At 38.0% G+C, this 18,975-nt stretch overlaps 1 protein-coding gene across 1 annotated transcript in view; it reads right to left on the bottom strand.

Annotated features, from left to right (window-relative positions):
- LRRC72 (leucine rich repeat containing 72) overlaps nt 1–18,975 on the bottom strand; it is a 44,768-nt gene that overhangs the window by 8,151 nt on the left and 17,642 nt on the right. The window contains exons 4-6 of the mRNA XM_046670409.1: nt 14,618–14,699; nt 13,413–13,523; nt 6,393–6,482 (exon numbers count right to left, since the gene is read on the bottom strand). Coding sequence (XP_046526365.1) covers nt 6,393–6,482; nt 13,413–13,523; nt 14,618–14,699 — 283 coding nt within the window. The remainder of the gene's footprint in view (nt 1–6,392; nt 6,483–13,412; nt 13,524–14,617; nt 14,700–18,975) is intronic.

Below are 18,975 nucleotides of genomic sequence, written 5' to 3'. Positions count from 1 at the left end.
GGGCGACCCCCAGCTGCCGTTGCCCGCCCCGTGGGACTAGGGATAGCCGGAGATCTCGGAGAGGACTGGGGCTGGGGGGAGTTCCAGAGACCCAGCTTCGTAGCCTAGGGGGAAACCCTACAGGCTCACAGCAGCCTTAGGGAAAGCCTCTGCACAGCACCAGTAGAAGGCACCCAGCCACCAGCCACAAGGCTGGAAGACCCCAGGGCAAAAGCTGCATAGCTAGGTGAACTAACCACAGACTGTAGAAGATGCCAATAGCTCTCCTGCGACCCATAGAGGACAAGTGAGATTTTGTGGGTGCCGACAGCAACGGAGCAACAAATATAAGTGATCCCACCCCTGGCCACTGGAAAAGCCCATAACACCGTTGCAGACCCCAAGGAGAGAGCACATCTAGGTGGGCTGCAACAGTAGGCACCAGCAGCCTGAAGCCCCCCTGTGACGGTCCCCATGGCAGAGGAGGGAATCCAAAGGGCCACTGTGGCTACGAGGAGGGGCCCAGGCCCAGTTAGCAACTGCGGACAGGGTTCCTGGTTGGTGCAGTATAAACAGCTGCTCCCCCACCGCAGCAGCTGAAACAAGTGAAAGGAGCAACTAAACTCTATCTCCATGCGGAGGCACAAATCAACAACATCAAGCAATATGAAAAAATACATTAAATCTCCAGAACAGAAAGAAAGTAACAAATACACAGAAAACAATCCCAAAGAAAATGAGATATATAACCTAAATGGTGATGACTTCAAAACAGCCATCATTAAAATTCTCAATGAATTAAGAGAGAGTTCTGACCGACAACTCAACGAGTTCAGGAGCTATGTCACAAAAGAGTTTGATACGATAAAGAAGAACCAAACAGAAATATTGGAAATGAAGAACACAATAGAGGAGATTAAGAAAAATCTAGATGCTCTGAACAGTAGGGCCGATAATATGGAGGAAAGAATTAGCAATTTGGAAGATGGCAATATAGAATTGCTGCAGGCAGAGGAGGAGAGAGAAGCAAGACTAAAAAGAAATGAAGAAACTCTCCGAGAATTATCAGACACAATTAGGAGATGTAAGGATTATAGGTATACCAGAGGGAGAAGAGAAGGAGAAAGGGGCAGAAAGCCTATTCAAAGAAATAATGGCTGAGAACTTCCCAAATCTGGTGAGGGAGATGGATCTTCAGGTGACAGAAGCCAATAGATCTCCAAACTTTATCAATGCAAGAAGACCAACTCCATGCCATATAGTAGTGAAGCTAGCAAAAGTCAACGACAAGGAGAAAATACTAAGGAGAGCCAGGCAAAAGAAACTAACCTACAAAGGAACCCCCATCAGGCTATCAGCAGATTTCTCAGCAGAAACTTTACAGGCTAGAAGAGAGTGGAATGATATATTCAAAAATCTGAAGGACAAAAATCTACAGCCGAGAATTCTCTACCCAGCGAAAATATCCTTCAAATACGATGGAGAAATAAAAACTTTCGCAGATAGACAAAAATTAAGGGAGTTCATTGCCGCAAAACCTCCTCTTCAGGAAATCCTCAGGAAAACCCTCATTCCTGAAAAATCCAAAAAAGGAAAGGGACTACAAAACCAAGAGCAGAGGAGATAAGTAGAAGGACAACAACAGAGAGTAGCAGCTCTACATCAGAACAGATTAAACCATGGGACGAGAAACAAAGGAAACTGAAGAAAACCGGAAAACAAGACACAAAATGGTAGTGGTAGGCCCCCACATCTCAATAATCACTCTAAATGTAAATGGATTGAACTCCCCAATCAAAAGACACAGAGTGGCAGGATGGATCAAAGAACAAGATCCAACAATATGCTGCCTCCAGGAAACACACCTCAGCCCCAAAGACAAACACAGACTCAGAGTGAAGGGATGGAGAACAATGCTCCAAGCTAATAATGAACAAAAGAAAGCAGGTGTCGCTATACTAATATCAGACAAGGTAGATTTCAAAGCAAAACAGATAAAGAAAGATAAAGAGGGACAGTATATAATGATAAAAGGGACTCTCCACCAAGAAGACATAACACTTATAAATATATACGCACCCAACACAGGAGCACCAAAATTTGTAAAGCAACTCTTAATAGAACTAAAAGAAGACATCAACAACGATACAATAATAGTAGGGGACCTCAACACACCATTAACACCAATGGACAGAACATCCAGACAGAAAACCAACAAGGAAATAATAGAATTAAATGAAAAATTAGACCAGATGGACTTAATAGATATATATAGAACACTTCATCCAAAAACAGCAGGTTACACATTCTTCTCAAGTGCACATGGAACATTCTCAAGGATTGACCATATTTTGGGGACCAAAGCAAACATCAATAAATACAAGAGAGTTGAAATAATATCAAGCATCTTTTCTGATCATAATGCTATTAAACTAGAAATCAACTACAAGAAAAAAGAAGAGAAAGGTGCAAAAATGTGGAGACTAAACAACACGCTTCTCAACAAACAATGGATCATTGAAGAAATTAAAGAAGAAATCAAATTTTATCTGGAGACTAATGAAAATGAGAACACGACATACCAAATCATTTGGGATGCAGCAAAAGCAGTCCTAAGAGGGAAATTCATCGCAATACAGGTTCACCTCACTAAACAAGAAAAAGCTCACATAAGCAACCTCAAACGACACCTAACAGAACTAGAAAAAGATGAACAAACAAAGCCCAGAGTCAGTAGAAGGAGGGAAATAATAAAAATAAGAGCAGAAATAAACGATATTGAAACAAAAAAGACAATAGAAAGGATCAATGAAACAAAGAGTTGGTTCTTCGAAAGAATTAACAAAATTGACAAACCCCTAGCCAGACTCACCAAGAAAAGAAGAGAGAAATCGCAAATTAATAAAATTAGGAATGACAGAGGAGAAATCACAACAGATACCAATGAAATACAAGAGATCATAAGAGAATACTATGAAAAACTATATGCCAACAAATTGAACAACCTGGAAGAAATGGACAAATTCCTGGACTCCTACAATCTCCCCAAACTGAATCAGGAAGAAATGGAGAATCTGAATAGGCCAATCACAAGTAAGGAAATAGAAACGGTAATCAAAAACCTCCCCAAAAATAAGAGTCCGGGACCAGACGGCTTCTCTGGAGAATTCTACCAAACATTCAAAGAAGACTTAATACCTATTCTCCTCAAACTGTTCCAGAAAATTGAGAAAGATGGAGAACTCCCTAACACATTCTATGAAGCCAACATCACCCTGATCCCCAAACCTGACAAGGACAACACAAAGAAGGAGAACTACAGGCCGATATCACTGATGAACATAGATGCAAAAATCCGCAACAAAATTTTGGCAAACCGATTACAGCAATACATCAAAAAGATTATACACCATGATCAAGTGGGATTTATACCAGGGACACAGGGATGGTTCAACATCCGCAAGTCAATCAACGTGATACACTACATCAACAAAATGAAAAACAAAAACCACATGATCATCTCAATAGATGCAGAGAAAGTATTCGACAAGATCCAACACCCATTTATGATAAAAACCCTCAGTAAAATGGGTATAGAAGGAAAGTACCTCAACATAATAAAGGCCATATATGATAGACCCACATCCAGCATCATACTCAATGGACAAAAACTGAAAGCCATCCCTCTGAGGACAGGAACAAGACAAGGGTGCCCACTTTCACCACTCCTATTCAACATAGTACTGGAGGTGCTGGCCAGAGCAATTCGGCAGGAAAAAGAAATAAAAGGAATCCAAATAGGTAACGAAGAAGTAAAACTCTCGTTGTTTGCAGACGACATGATCTTATATATAGAAAACCCCAAAGAATCCACAGAAAAACTATTAGAAATAATCAACAACTACAGCAAAGTAGCAGGGTATAAAATTAACGTGCATAAATCAGTAGCATTTCTATACACTAACAATGAACTAACAGAAAAAGAACTCAAGAACTCAATCCCATTCACAATCACAACGAAAAGAATAAAATACCTTGGGATAAACTTAACCAAGGAAGTGAAGGATCTATACAATGAAAACTACAAGACTTTCTTGAAAGAAATTGACGATGACATAAAGAGATGGAAAGACATTCCTTGCACATGGATTGGAAGAATAAACATAGTTAAAATGTCCATACTACCTAAAGCAATATACAGATTCAATGCTATCCCAATCAGAATCCCAAGAACATTCTTCACAGATATTGAACAAACAATCCTAAAATTCATATGGGGCAACAAAAGACCGCGAATTGCTAAAGCAATCCTGAGCAAGAAAAACAAAGCCGGCGGAATCACAATCCCCGATTTCAAAACATACTACAAAGCTACAGTGATCAAAACAGCATGGTACTGGTACAAAAACAGGTCCACAGATCAATGGAACAGAATTGAAAGCCCAGAGATAAAACCACACATCTATGGACAGCTAATCTTCGACAAAGGAGCAGAGGGCCTACAATGGAGAAAAGAAAGTCTCTTCAACAAATGGTGCTGGGAAAACTGGACAGCCACATGCAAAAGATTGAAAATTGACCAGTCTTTTTCACCACACACCAAAATAAACTCAAAATGGATCAAAGACCTAAAGATTAGGCCTGAGACAATAAGTCTTTTGGAAGAGAATATAGGCAGTACACTCTTTGACATCAGTTTCAAAAGAATCTTTTCGGACACTGTAACTCCTCAGTTGAGGGAAACAATAGAAAGAATAAACAAATGGGACTTCATCAGACTAAAGAGCTTCTTCAAGGCAAGGGAAAACAGGATTGAAACAAAAAAACAGCTCACTAATTGGGAAAAAATATTCACAAGCCACTTATCCAACAAAGGGTTAATCTCCATAATATACAAAGAACTCACACTGCTTAACAACAAAAAAACAAACAACCCGATCAAAAAATGGGCAGAGGACATGAACAGACATTTCTCAAAAGAAGATATGAATATGGCCAATAGACACATGAAAAGATGTTCATCATCGCTAATCATCAGGGAAATGCAAATCAAAACTACACTAAGATATCACCTTACACCCATTAGATTGGCAAAAACATCCAAAACCAAGAGTGACAAATGTTGGAGAGGTTGTGGAGAGAAAGGAACCCTCATACACTGTTGGTGGGAATGCAAACTGGTACAGCCACTATGGAAAACAGTATGGAGATTTCTCAAAAAGTTAAAAATAGAAATACCCTATGACCCAGCCATCCCATTACTGGGTATCTATCCTAAGAACCTGATATCAGAAATCTCAAGAGTCCGTTGCACCCCTATGTTCATCGCAGCATTATTTACAATAGCCAAGACGTGGAACCAGCCTACATGCCCAGAAACTGATGATTGGATAAAGAAGATGTGGTATATATACACAATGGAATACTACTCAGCCATAAAAAAAGACAAAATTGGCCCATTCATAACAACGTGGATGGACCTCGAGGGTATTATGTTAAGCGAAATAAGCCAGTCAGAGAAAGACGAACTCTATATGACTCCACTCATAGGTGGAAATTAGTATATTGATAAGGAGATCTGATCGGTGGTTACCAGGGAAAAGGGGGGGTGGGGGGAGGGCACAGAGGGGGAAGTAGTGTACCCACAACATGACTAACAAAAATGTACAACTGAAATCTCACAAGGTTGTAATCTATCATAACATTAATAAAAAATAAAAAAAATATAAAAAAAGAAAAATCACAACTATGATACATCCTTTCATTTCCTCAAGGCTGTGAGGAAGAAGAGGTATAAACATAAGGTTTTGATATAGAAGTTAGTAATAAATTATTAAGAATTTTCAAACCTGTAGACATAGAAAGGTAGATGAGTAATAAAGCACTTGGAGGTCAAATAGGCCTCCAATAATGTAAACTGTAATGCCCTGAGGTGGATTATTTTTGTGGCTTATATAAATCAGACATGCTAGTTTATCTACAATGTCTAAAGGTGTATATTCATAAAGAAGTTCTCAATTATATAGGTTATAATATGTATATTTATAGGATTTCAAAAATATGATTTTTAGAACTTAAATAGGCCTAAGAGATTTAGTCCAATCCTCTCAATTTTGAAATACGAAACTAAGGTGCTGGGGGTAAAGGATTTGGCATCCAACACGTTAATGTCAAAATCAGGATCACAAGGAGAACTAGCATCACACTCAGTTAGATGCCGTTTCCAATACAGTGGTCAAGAGACACAAATTCCTAAAGTAGGGCAAATTTCATTGAGCAAAAATTTCAAAAATAAATAACTGAAAAACTTTTGTTTACAAAGACAATTATGTTCAAAGACATTTAGCATTTTTAGCCACTGAGTTATAAGACTGCTTCTCAAATATTTCTCTGCAAGAAAGAGGTGTCCTTACGATTTCGGTCAAGCAACTCTACTGCTGGCAGGTGGTAGATTATATACAAACGGTATAGGTTATATTGGCACAAAGGGTTTTGGTAGAGACCTGCAAAGGAAAAATCCAAATTAAGATGTCAGGTTTCGAAATTAGTTTCATTTATCACTTGATAAAATATGGGAAATTGTAGGATTAATATAAAACATAAGACCATGTAAAGCTCTGCTTCACAGACCAATGGTCTCACCCAACCCTTACTTATTCAGAGCAGCACTTCATTTTCCTATCTGCTAACTTCATTCATTCAAAAAAAGTTTTCTGAGTGCTCACAATCTACTAGGAACTGTGCTAGGTGCTAGGGACATAGCATTGACCCAAATCTGCTACAAATGAGGAAAATTTTCACATGTCCATGAGCTAATTAGTAAAGGAAGAACTAGATATCAGCTCTCCGGGGGTCTTGACGCTGCTCTTTATTAACGTATTTGTTCACTTGGTTCTCTTCTTCCAGTCTCAAAGGTCACAAGGGGGCCTGTGTGGAGATGGGCGGACACACTTTTCTTCCTACACTTCATGCCATTGCACGTAGTTCAGAATATGTAAATGCCAGTAGCAGCTTCAGCCCTCAGCAGGAGCAGAGCTGCCCAGGGGTGGATGTTGCATCCAGTCTCCCTGTGGTCAGGCACACGGGGCTTCGATGTCCGTGTGTGCCGGTGCTGGAAACGTCATGCACCACACTCGGTAATAGGGTGGCTAGAAGTAGAAGGCGTGCAGATACAGAAGAGCTCCTGGCACTACTGACGTCACATCCTTTATCCCTTAGGCATCAGCATGTAAATTTTTAAAATCTTCAACTAGAAGATGTGACTTTCATTTTCATGGAAATGGTAAAGTATTTTCCCTATTCTTCCTTGGATAAGATCAAACAGGGTTATTTCAATACAATATGAAATAAAACATTTGTGATTTCCAGCTGGATATCTTTAGCTACTGAATTCTGCCTACATGCAGTTTCTAAAAAATACTTCTGAAAAATAGATTAGAGAGGAAAAGCACTAGATGGCAGTAGCAGAAAGAGCTCCAGCTATGGTACAAACACGCTCAGCAAAATGAGGCTCACGTAACGTACAGGTTAAATTTAGCAGCTCTGCTGTGGCATCTGACTATTTATAAAATACAAAGAAACTTGATAAAAGCATGAAAATATTAAGCATTAGAAACCCAGGAAAAAACTGGCTAATATTTATAAAGAATAGTTTGCAACATAAAGAAGATGGGGGGGCATGCTTAAAACACGACAAATTATTTAGATAAAAACAGGAAAAGTTAATCATCTGGATGTTTTCTCTATAGGTAATAAAACATTCTGATATTTGCTGTATAAACACAAACTTTTCTGGCTAATAAAATTGTTATGTATAGCCATTCCCTGTGGAAAACACGAGCTTTAGAGGGACCTAAAGCAGGCAATGGAAGACACCTGGTGCATTATAAGCAAAAGTTATAAGAGGAAAAGCATGGAGGGAAATGTAGAGCCAGGAGCAACAAAGAATTGTGAAAGAAAAGAAATATGTATGTATTGGGGGAAATGAGAGGAAAAGTGCAGTGGATATTTTTCAAGATTCCTGAAGTGACAAAACTGGTTTGAACTCTAATCTTAAAAGAGAAGGAATTTAAAGTGGTAACAAATAGTTACAACTACAGTTCAGGGAATAGAACGGATGTATGCTGAACCAGTAATAAAGACAGATTTAAAAAGATCCACAGGGATCACGCATTGTAGTTTGAGCTAGAAGGAGAAGAGAAAAAGACACCCTTCAAGGATATAAAAGCAAAACACAATAGTTTTTAATGCGAGTTTAGGAGGGAATAAGTCACAAATGCTTTAGTGCAGAAGTCTGCTGTGTGGTGGCTGTCTCGGAGAATCTCATCTGACACCTCATAACCCTATCATTCACTCTAGCTGGGCGACAGCCTGCCTTTGCAAATGATGTTAATGGAAAATGTACCAACATCTTTCAATGACATTTACTTTTGGTATACCCCTCATATTCTCTTTTCCCTCTGAGAACATTACAATTTCATTTTTTTTCCTGGCTTCCTCTCCTAGTACTTAGTTAAGTAACTTCTTTATGTAAATTAAATAACTTTTAGTTTCAGCTAAACAAAACACCAAATTTGGATTTACTACTATTAATTACATTACTTATTAAGAAGGTGTCTCAATACTGAAGACTCGCTGTGCTTATTGTGGTTCAACATTCATCTCATCATAAAGTAGAATCTAAATGACAGCAAGTCAGAAAACTGGGCCTTTAAGCCTGGCCTCTGTCTAAATTAACTGCAAAAACTAAATAGAATTAAATAAGTTGAAAGGCATTTCATCTTTATTTTTCTTCACTTTTTTCTTCGCTCTTACCTTTTAGAAGGAAGAAATTTATTTTTAACTTTGCTTTTTTTTTTCCATTCCATACTATTAAACATGTAACATTTTGGATTCATGAGTTTTGGAGTGATGCTACTAAAATTACCATAAATTAAGTTTCTAAGACGTGAAATCTGTTTCCTGTGTCTGAAAGTTCGGAAAGGCTTCTGTGATGTATGGTACATTCCTTCAGAAACAATGAAACAAAATTGCTTACACTTTCACTTTCAATAGGTTAATACTATTTAATCCACCTTTCCTCTAGGCTACATGTAGAGTACGCCTTGGTGGCGCCAGCACGGTCTTGCTTATCTTAATTTGGGATTGTGAGTCTAAGCAATTTACCCCAAAATATATCAAAATGTCTCTACTACCTTACTGCGCAAGCTTGAGTTACACAAGTCACACGTGTGAAGCTACTTATTACTGAAACAGGAGAAAATACACTCATCTAAATAATTGGCTTCAGTTAATTTTTTTTTTTTAAAGATTTTATTTTTTCCTTTTTCTGCCCAAAGCCCCCCGGTACATAGTTGTATATTCTTCATTGTGGGTCCTTCTAGTTGTGGCATGTGGGACGCTGCCTCAGCGTGGTCTGATGAGCAGTGCCATGTCCGCGCCCAGGATTCGAACCAACGAAACACTGGGCTGCCTGCAGCGGAGCGTGCGAACTTAACCACTCGGCCACGGGGCCAGCCCCTCAGTTAATTTTTTTAAACTTTTAAAGCAAAATAGAAAATCATCATTTAAATGAACCCCAATGGTTTTAAGACCACCTCTGAAGAAAGCTGATGTAATTAATAATGTACCAACATATCCATCTTAATAGATGAGGGAAATGATATAGAGAAGTTAAAAGCAGTTATAGTCTGTGCATATACAGAACTGCCTGTGGAAGGAAGTTCAGATGTCAATGATCAGACGCTAAGATTTTGAGGTTCTGGATCAAAGTTACTTAGTAAGGTCAGCATCTCCATTGTTATCATCATTTTATTTTAACTAATATCTATTGGGCCACCAAACAGCACAGGTTTATGTTGAATATGAAAATCATCCCTGATTTTAAAAGGCAAGCATAGACTAAAGCAGGGGTTGAAGAGAGTGGAGGAGTCAGAATATTCTCTTCTTCTGGACAAACAGCAGGGAAAGACCAGTGGGCCCTTTTTCTTGGGTGGATTGTTCTGTTTTGTTGTTTGGGAGGGATGGTCCCCCCTTGAGGGGCATTTCAGGCAAAGAGGCTCAGACAAGGAGACTGTTGAGATCACAGTCCCACCCTGGTCTCTCAGCCCCCGTCTTCGCTCCCTGGCTGCTCGCTGTAGGCAGTGGCCTGGGCCCAATGAGGAAGGTAGAAGACGTTTAAGGACAGAACCTGTTGAAATGAAGATGCTCTCTTGGAGGGGCCGCTCCCTGTCTCCAGTGAATCCCTAAAGCTCTGCTAGGAAGCAAGTCTTAAAAAGTATGGAATGTAGGAGTCCGGCTGTGCTTTCTAACAGTGGAGTTTAATGAAACAGAGAGAATACTTGAGAGAAATGAGGAGACTAAAGGTTTAAGAACAGGATAATGTGTTAAGTATTTAGTTGCTGCTTTAGTTGGTGGTGTTCTTTCCCTCTGTGCTGGGAAAGGGGCAGGGGTTAGTGAAAATTAGTGAAAGTCAGCAGTCACCGGAAGTGGGTCTTTGACACCTGTAGATCCTGATTTAGAGAGAGCTTGGAGGAGGTAAGGGAAGAGGAAAATTGAGCTGGAGAGGGAGGGTGTGGAAAGGGAGACCGCCTGGAGAGAGGAGGTGGGGCCCTCCTGACTCAGCCTGGAAGTCAGGAATTCCAGTTTCCAGGACCTCACACTCTGCAGCTGGTGTTGCGCCTCCCTGAAGCTCCCAGCCATGGACAGTGTCTTGGCCGTTCTCCTCATAAACGCCCATGGAGGGTGCAAGGCCGAAATAGGTTAGAGGTTTCTCCTCCAGGTTATTTTCTCACTCTCTGAAGAACTTGTAATTGAAGTGGAATAATAACAACACTTCAGCATTTTATATGATTTTACAACTTGAAAGGACAAAAACTTTAACAATTGAAAATACATAGATTTCTCATTTTAGTTAATGAGCTGAATCTATTCTATGGTTGCAAATGAGGCTCAGAGAAACTTAATTTGAGGACATTACTGCACAAATATGATTAGCAGTCTAATAAATGCAAACATTGTTTCCGTACAATATCTTTAACCAAAATGGGGCAAGGTTCAAAACGTGCATATTTTCTACCAAAAATTTTCAGAAAACGCATCTTTTTTTGTAATTGGACACAGCATTTTCTCCATTTAAACAAATGATCCCACTACAAGATTCTCAGTTGGAACAATTATAGTTCTATAATTTGAATTACATCACTACGATTTTAAGTAGAGCTCACTTAAACTGTTGTGATAGGTGGTGATGTGGACATTATACTACCAGGCCGGCCTAACAGCCTTTCAGAGAGCTAGAAAAGGCATTTCCGCACCCCACCTCAGGGCTGACAATTCTGTGCTCAGTACACTCTTGACAAGTGGGGCATGAGGTGGATTTCAAACTACTTACTCCAGAGCCACCCTTGTTCAGGGCATAATCCTATTGACTGTGATTGGGGCAACCTTGATTGCTAACCTCAAATCTTATATTGTAAAATAAGTGTGCTTAAATTATTGATTTCTTACATTTAGTAAATTGTCCTATTAAGTTTCACATCAAGCCGTTTCAGCTCTCTAAGAAGTATTTAGGCCGAGAGTTTTAAAACTGTAAGGTCCGTAAGGGTCCATGTTCACTTTTGCGTTCCCATCTAGTAGAGCGTCACATAGCGAATGCGTGATAAATATGTTGCATGAATGAATGAATGAATAAATGATAAATAGAAGGAACAAAGCATGAGTTTAAGTTTCAACACTCCTTAGCAGTTTGGCTAAAGCTCTGAGACTTGTATTTCCACCGTTAACAAGGGAATAATCCTAATCACATCACAGGATTACTGTGAAGATTTCAATGAGAAGATAAGAAAGCCTTTTTCAACAAGAAAGACATTCAAACATGTTACTATAATGATTATTATTTAGAATGTCAGTTATATTTTTTAATCTATTTACTACTTGGCAGAATTTCTAGACTGTGTACATCTTAATTCATTATCTAATTTACACAATCCACAATAAAACAATTTTTGTTTTTGTTGCTGCTTCAAAATACCATTAATGTCAAGAAGTGCTTTTGAAAAAAATGTTTGAAAGAGTTGGCTTAATATTTGAAGCAATCCTGAGAGGTAGCTATTAACCCATTTTGTAGAAAAATGAAGATAAACGAGAGTTCTGAATCTAGCATGGCCAGTTTTGAACCATAGAAGCGTTTGTTCAGCACAGAAGGGCCAGATAATTCAAATATGCAGACCAATCCTGAGTGTTTCACAGACCTTATCACGACTCAAAGATAAGCATGGAATTGTCATGATCGTGGTGCAATCTTAACAGTTACACTTAAACTTAATAGTCTCCTTATAAGCACATGAATCGCTTCTCCTCCATACAGTAGACATAACTGACTAACGCTGAAAATATCAGAAAACTTTAATTACTCTCTAGGTATTGATCTGATCAGAGCCTCTACCATCAACACCAGTTTACACGTATTCAAAACACTGTCTCAGGCAATTTTGAGAAATGAATAGAAAATGGATAGGAAGACAATATCTATTTCACGACATTATATGAAAAAGTCTCCTGACTCTAAAGTTTGAAAACCCACTCATTGATTTGAGCATCTTTTCCCTTGGTGCACCTCGGACCATTTGTCCCGTATTGCGATTGTGTATGGGTTTATTTACCCTTCAAGACTGTAAACTTATTGAGAGTAGGAACTGTGTATTTATTTTTCCAACCCATCTCACAATTTCTTCCAATACTGAAGCCAGTTCCTTGCTAGGTGTGATTCAACATTTGTGAATGAAGGTTGCTGTTCACCAAATTAAAAGCTTAAATAAAAATTTACTCTTTTTTTGGGGAGGGTGTCAGCTTTATTAATATAATTCACATACCACACAGTTCACCCATTTTTAGGTATACAATTCATGTTTTTCAGTATATTCACAGAGTTGTGCAACCATCACCTCAGTCAATTTTAAAACATTTTCATCACCCCAAAAAGAAACCCCATACACCTTATTTTTAGCCATCACTCTCCAGTCCTCTCAGCGCCCCAGCCCTGGGCAGATGCTCATCTATTTAAAAATAGTTGCCTCTCAGTGTTGCTGTCTCGAGAGATGTGGCTGTTCTGGACATGTCATATAAATGGAGTCACATAATATGTGCTAAAACTTACTTTTGAGGTAAAACCAAAAGCACGGATTTAAACATGTAAATAGTCTTTTATCACCTCTGTCATTTTCATTTGGCATGCCATGTCATTTCACAAAATTTTTTTCATCTGTTGTTCTTTCAAAAACCCATTTTAGAAAAGAACAAGATCTAGTCTTGTTTTCAAAAATATCTAAATATTTTAGTTATAAACATTGATCTAATTCAAATTTAAAAAATGAAAAAATGCCCTATGTTATTACTCTTTTAACTTATAGCCATATAAAAGTGCAAATTAATACTTAGGGTCTTCAGATTTAGCATTCCCTTCAACTCCTTCACTGCGGCGTCTATGTTTGTTAACTCATTGTGGTGAAGCTGGAGTATATGCAAGGAGGGCAGGCAACGCAGGCCTAAACAAAAGACAAACTTTGTTTTTACAAGATTTTAAACATTTTCATTGCTAATCAAACATGCTAACTAAACAAAAGCAAAGAATACATTACAGCTGGTGAAAGGAGGCATTATTATTAATAACATTGTGAACCATCATTAAGAATACAACAAACATAAGCATCCAAATAATTGAGTGTGATGTGGGAATGTAGAGTCAATTTATTTCCATCGTTATGATTTTACTTTTTCTTCTCTGTATCAAAGACTTTTTTAAATTTTAGAGAGGTTATTTTCTTACTCTTCTTTTGGTTTGGTTTTGCCAATGTTAGTTAGAGTTACAATGCTAATCAAGGGAATAATTACTCATTTAATTCAATATCTCCCCCCAAACTGCTCAACCAAATATTTTCTTTACACAACAGGAAGCCAAATATTCATATCATTTTTGTTGATTCTAAGTTGCACATTCTCCCACCTTTTTATCATAAGTAAAAGTGGGTTGTGTCTTTGTGATATCCGTATCATAGTTTAATTGGCAAGATTTTCTTTCTTCGTGGTGCATGGAATAATGGTGGATCTTAAAACTAATAACGTTTTGATTTTATAATATATTGTATTACAGAAAAACTTTTTCTGCTATGCCTCTTTGTATTTCATAACCATAATACGTTACGTACTTTTATACCTGGCTTGAAATTGTCAGTTTAGAGATTGCTGTGCATATAAAATTAATGCAGAGTGAAAACAGGAATTTGGCTGGTAAAAATTATAGCCAGTAAAAACATTAAGACTATTTATAAAGTTGTTGTATTTATTAATGCTCCCAAATATTGTTAAAATTTGCTTCCACAGTATCTAATTTGTGTCCAACTGTGCAGAAGAATGGCGAAATTTCTATGTTAAAAAAAAGATTCTTTCACATTTTGAACAAGACACATAAAAGCAAATTTCTTAAAATAAAAAGTACATAGGAACATTAAAAAAATAGACCATCACATATTTTCAACAGAAATGTTTAAATAGATTTTTGCATGCTATTAACAATATCACGGTTGAAAGTTATTACTTAATTGAAAATTTATTCAATTGACAGAGAAAATTTAAGACCTACCTTCTATCTCAAATATTGCATTGTTGTTTAGATATAGTTCTGTCAGACAACAGTTTCTAGTTAAAAATGTTATTCCATGGAGCTGAAAATGAGAGTTAGAGAACAATATACTTTCTACAATAATTATATAAATGTATAATATTGTATATACATAATTACAATAAGACCACAGAAGTTTGATGCTTGCTGTTATTAATTATTTGTGACCTTATGGTCTAGGATGTGAGTTTGCATTTGGCTTGTCTTTGAGGGCAGTGGGATAAAAAGTGTGTTTTAAGCTAGCTTAATACAAACCTCTCTTACTGTGGTAAGACCAACTCCCTTGCAAGACTTTGAAAGCCTCTGTAAGCTGGCCTAGCCCTAGCTCTAACAACATTTCCCACAATTCTCCATATAGTCTCACTGGATCTGGCTCCACATATCCACTAATTCACCGTCACATATGATTAAGTGCCTATTATATGCCAAGGGCTCTCCCCTCAGATAATGAGGAAGCCATTTCTGCTTCTGCGTCTGAGTCATGATTTCTCTTTGCCTGCAGGACTTTTCTTCCTGGTACATTTCCCATTATTCTTAAGGATCAGCCCTAGGCTAGCAAGGTTTATCAAACCATGCCTGAGCCAGCCACCACAGGAGGTTTTGACTGCCCCAGGGATTTGTGGAAAACATCCTTTGATCTCCTTGCATCTCTCTACTATCTTCTCACTCTCTTTTGACCCACGTGTTCTTTCTCTAAACTTCCACCCACTCCAGCACATTGAATCAGATCTCCTGAATGATGGTCTAATTCTGAACTCTTTCTTAATTCTCATCTCCTCTTTTCAGGCTCACTGTCCTTCTAGTAAACGGATCTCCTCAGTTTAGCTGAGGACTCTATAATCTGAGTAGACACAGGAGGCAACTCTTACAGGTCAGGCCCACTTCCAACAGCTCAACTGGCCACATCCCAAAGGAGAGGGCAAGGCACAGCATAATCCTGTTACTGCACAGCTCATCTTTTGAAATAAGACCTTTCCTGACAACCCCCATACGAACCTCCATTTTCTTGACTACTTCCCGCTCCATTTGACTTGTACAATTAATCGCTTGATCACTAGTTTTGTGTCTTCCTTAAGGAAAGTAACCACATTTCTTCAGTATCTTATCCTTCCCACCTCCCCATTCTCCTAATGATATGGTGAAGTTGTGTCTGACTTTTAAGATTAGAAATTCAGTCTACATGAATTGGAAATATGTAGTCAAAAGCACTCTTGAAAATTCCTCAAATGAACCATTCAGCACACTATACATGATATGGGGTATCCAACACACAAAACTGAAGATCAGAAATGTTTGTTACCCTGCAAGGAGAACTCCATTATTTTTTTTTTAATATTGACTCTATAACCTTGATAAAATTTACAGATTTGTTTGAGTCATGAGGATGAGACATGGTGGAGTCATAGAGGCAGGGCAGGTATCCTCTGACAGCAGCCGGCAAGTTCAGTATAGCAGGTAAGTGGCTGCTTAATACACGGTCTAGCAGGGAGAAGATTTTCTGGAAATAGTTATTGATAAATGCTTAGTACTTTAGATATACCGCAATATAGGCTTATGATTATAAATTCGTTTTATGTGTTTATTAAAGCCTATCCCAGGAACTATTGTTATCAGTTAAATAGAATTGTTTTGGCCTTTGATGGGTTGATTCAACTTATCTGATTTAGTGAGGATTTACTGGAAATTTTACTCCTGGCCTCTCATATCTCAGAAAAGCGATTTAAGATTTGTAACTAAAGTTTGAATTTGTAACCAAAGTTTGAAAACCGGTTTCTTTAATGATTTTTCTTTAAGTTGTTCTTATATTTGCAACATTCACAAATTGTGATGCTACAAAAGGCATGTGTGCTGCTCATCTCCTCATTTCACGGATTCATTCTACACCAGATTATGTCAGCACTCATGCTGGAGGACCACCAATAATTTCCCCACAGCTTTTGTTAAGTCATGAGAGGAACCATGTTTTCCCCAGGTGGGAGGGGTCATTGAAGGCAGTGAGGGGTGGGTCCCAGTTGGTTGCCTATCCCTTTCTACTTTTCTTACTGGCTTCCTGACAGCAACTCACTGCCTTCTGTCCTCCTCACCACTCCCTGATCTAATGATAGCCACACCTGACATCAGCATAGAAAAAGAACACCAGTGGAAACCACAACTTTTTCTTCCCTTTTTCCAGTTCTCTGCCAATCACACATTAATAAAGCATTGCTAATTAGCTGAGGCTTTAATTTCTCTTGCATTACTCATTAACACAGGAAGAATACTAATAAACTCAACAGTTTCATCTTGATCATAGAATCAAAGTTTTCCCAAGAGCATTAACATCCTTGGTCATGATCATTGGGATTTTAAGATTGCACTATTTGTTGGGGTCAGATGTGTAGGGGGAGTGGCATGGAAAGAGATAAAGCCAGATTATGAGGACCTTGGGGAGCTTTTAAAAGATTTTGTGCAGAGGAGTGCTATTGCCCTATTTTATTTTAGAAAGAAAATGGAAGGGAAGAATGTAGTTTAGAAGGAATAGTAAGTATAATGGCAGGAATGAATAGGAGAAGTGTTACGCTAATTCAGAAGAATATATGGTGGCCCAGAGTAGAGTAATGGCAGTGGGAGAAGAGAGAAGTGGAGCGAAATGAGAGACAGTTCCAAGGTAGAATTCACAGCACTTAATAGACATTGAAATGTAGCAAGTTGTTGAAGTCAAGATCTAGGAACAGAAATTGGAGGACCTGCTGATTGTCCTGAAACTCAAGCCTTTATTAAAGTAAAATGTTATTATAATTATCCATTTAGAGAAATCTACACTATTGATTCTAAGGATGGCCATAGCATTAATATTTAATGTGACATTTCACAAATCACACCTTAGCTCAAGACTTGGCACATAGTAAGTGCCCAATAAACAATAGCTATTATTTATTTATTGGTTAACAGCTACTATTTTTTATAGACCTGGAGGCTCATACATTTAGTGTCAAGCACTTAAAGGTAACAACTGAGGTATAGTGGGGAAAAATGAATACCAGAATGAATTAAGGAGGCTTCTTTTAGAGCAAGGTTTCTTAACCTCTGCAACTATGGACATTTGGGGCCTGATAATTCTTGGTTGGGGTTGGGGGTCTGCCCAGTGCATTGTAACATGTTTAGCAGCATCCCTAGTCTCTACCCACTAGTTGCCAGTAACATGCACACCTCAACTGTGAGAATCAAAAATGTCTCCAGACATTGCCAAATGTCCCGTGGGGGTGGGGGCGGTGTGCAAAGTTGTGCTTAGTTGAGAACTGCTGACTTAGAGTCAAGAAAAGAGGACAGATTCATATTTAGTAAGTGCTGATATGAGCTGAGTAGTAAGCTAGATATTTTCACAGACATTATTTAATATGGTCCTTACAATAGCTCCATGTTATTTGCTTTATCCTTCATTTATCTAGGAGGAAACTGAGGCTTAGAGAAGTTAGACAATTTTCCCCAGGTAACAGAGCAAGGATTCAAACTCAAGTCTGTCTGACTCTCAAATCAAAAACTGGCTTATAGTACATCGTTACTGGGCTCTTTAATTTGGAGGAACTTCTGTATAAACCATCCAGATGACATTAATTTGAACATACTTTGAAGAAATGGAAAATATTGTTGTTTTGAGTAATGGAAAATATTAGATTGAGTGATAGAAAATAGTATTTCAGCAATAACTCCAAAACATGTCTAAAATGCACCCAAAAATATTCAGCAGGAAATGGAAAAAATAGAAGAGAAATATAATAGTTTAAAAATATAATTATATATAGTTTCTCTTTCTCTCAATATATAGAAAGAGATATACAGATATAAACTTATTTGCCTGACACGTAGTAAGGCTACATCCTGTTTATCATTATTATTTGAAAGTGTTTAGCTATGTTTTGGGTTATTACTGAAATGTGTATGAGTTTCTTTGATCAGTACTTCACATATGCCACCTCATTTCTTTATCATGACAACCCTTTGTTAGGAAGAATAAATGCTCCCTATATTAGATAGAGGAAGCTGAACTCTGGAGAGATTATGCAATTTCCTAAATATCATCTGATTAGTAACAGCTGATTAGTAACAGGACCATAACTATACCTGAACACAGTTCAAAATCCACTTATTAAATACCTACCCTCTTCCAGGAATCACTTACACAGACATTGGTGCTATTCTTTTCTTTTCATCTGTCAAAACATTATTTAATGAAATATGAGATGCACTTGTCATTATTTTTTAGCTGCCCGGCATCTAACACTCCTCCCCAAAATTCAAGGAATTCTTCCTCTAATGAGTCTTGGTGGGAATCAGAACCT

This window comes from Equus quagga, chromosome 8, assembly GCF_021613505.1.
Source record: "Equus quagga isolate Etosha38 chromosome 8, UCLA_HA_Equagga_1.0, whole genome shotgun sequence".
NCBI lineage: Eukaryota > Metazoa > Chordata > Mammalia > Perissodactyla > Equidae > Equus > Equus quagga.
The sequence above is the reverse complement of the archived record's forward strand: the minus strand, read 5'-3'. Positions and strand labels throughout refer to the sequence as shown.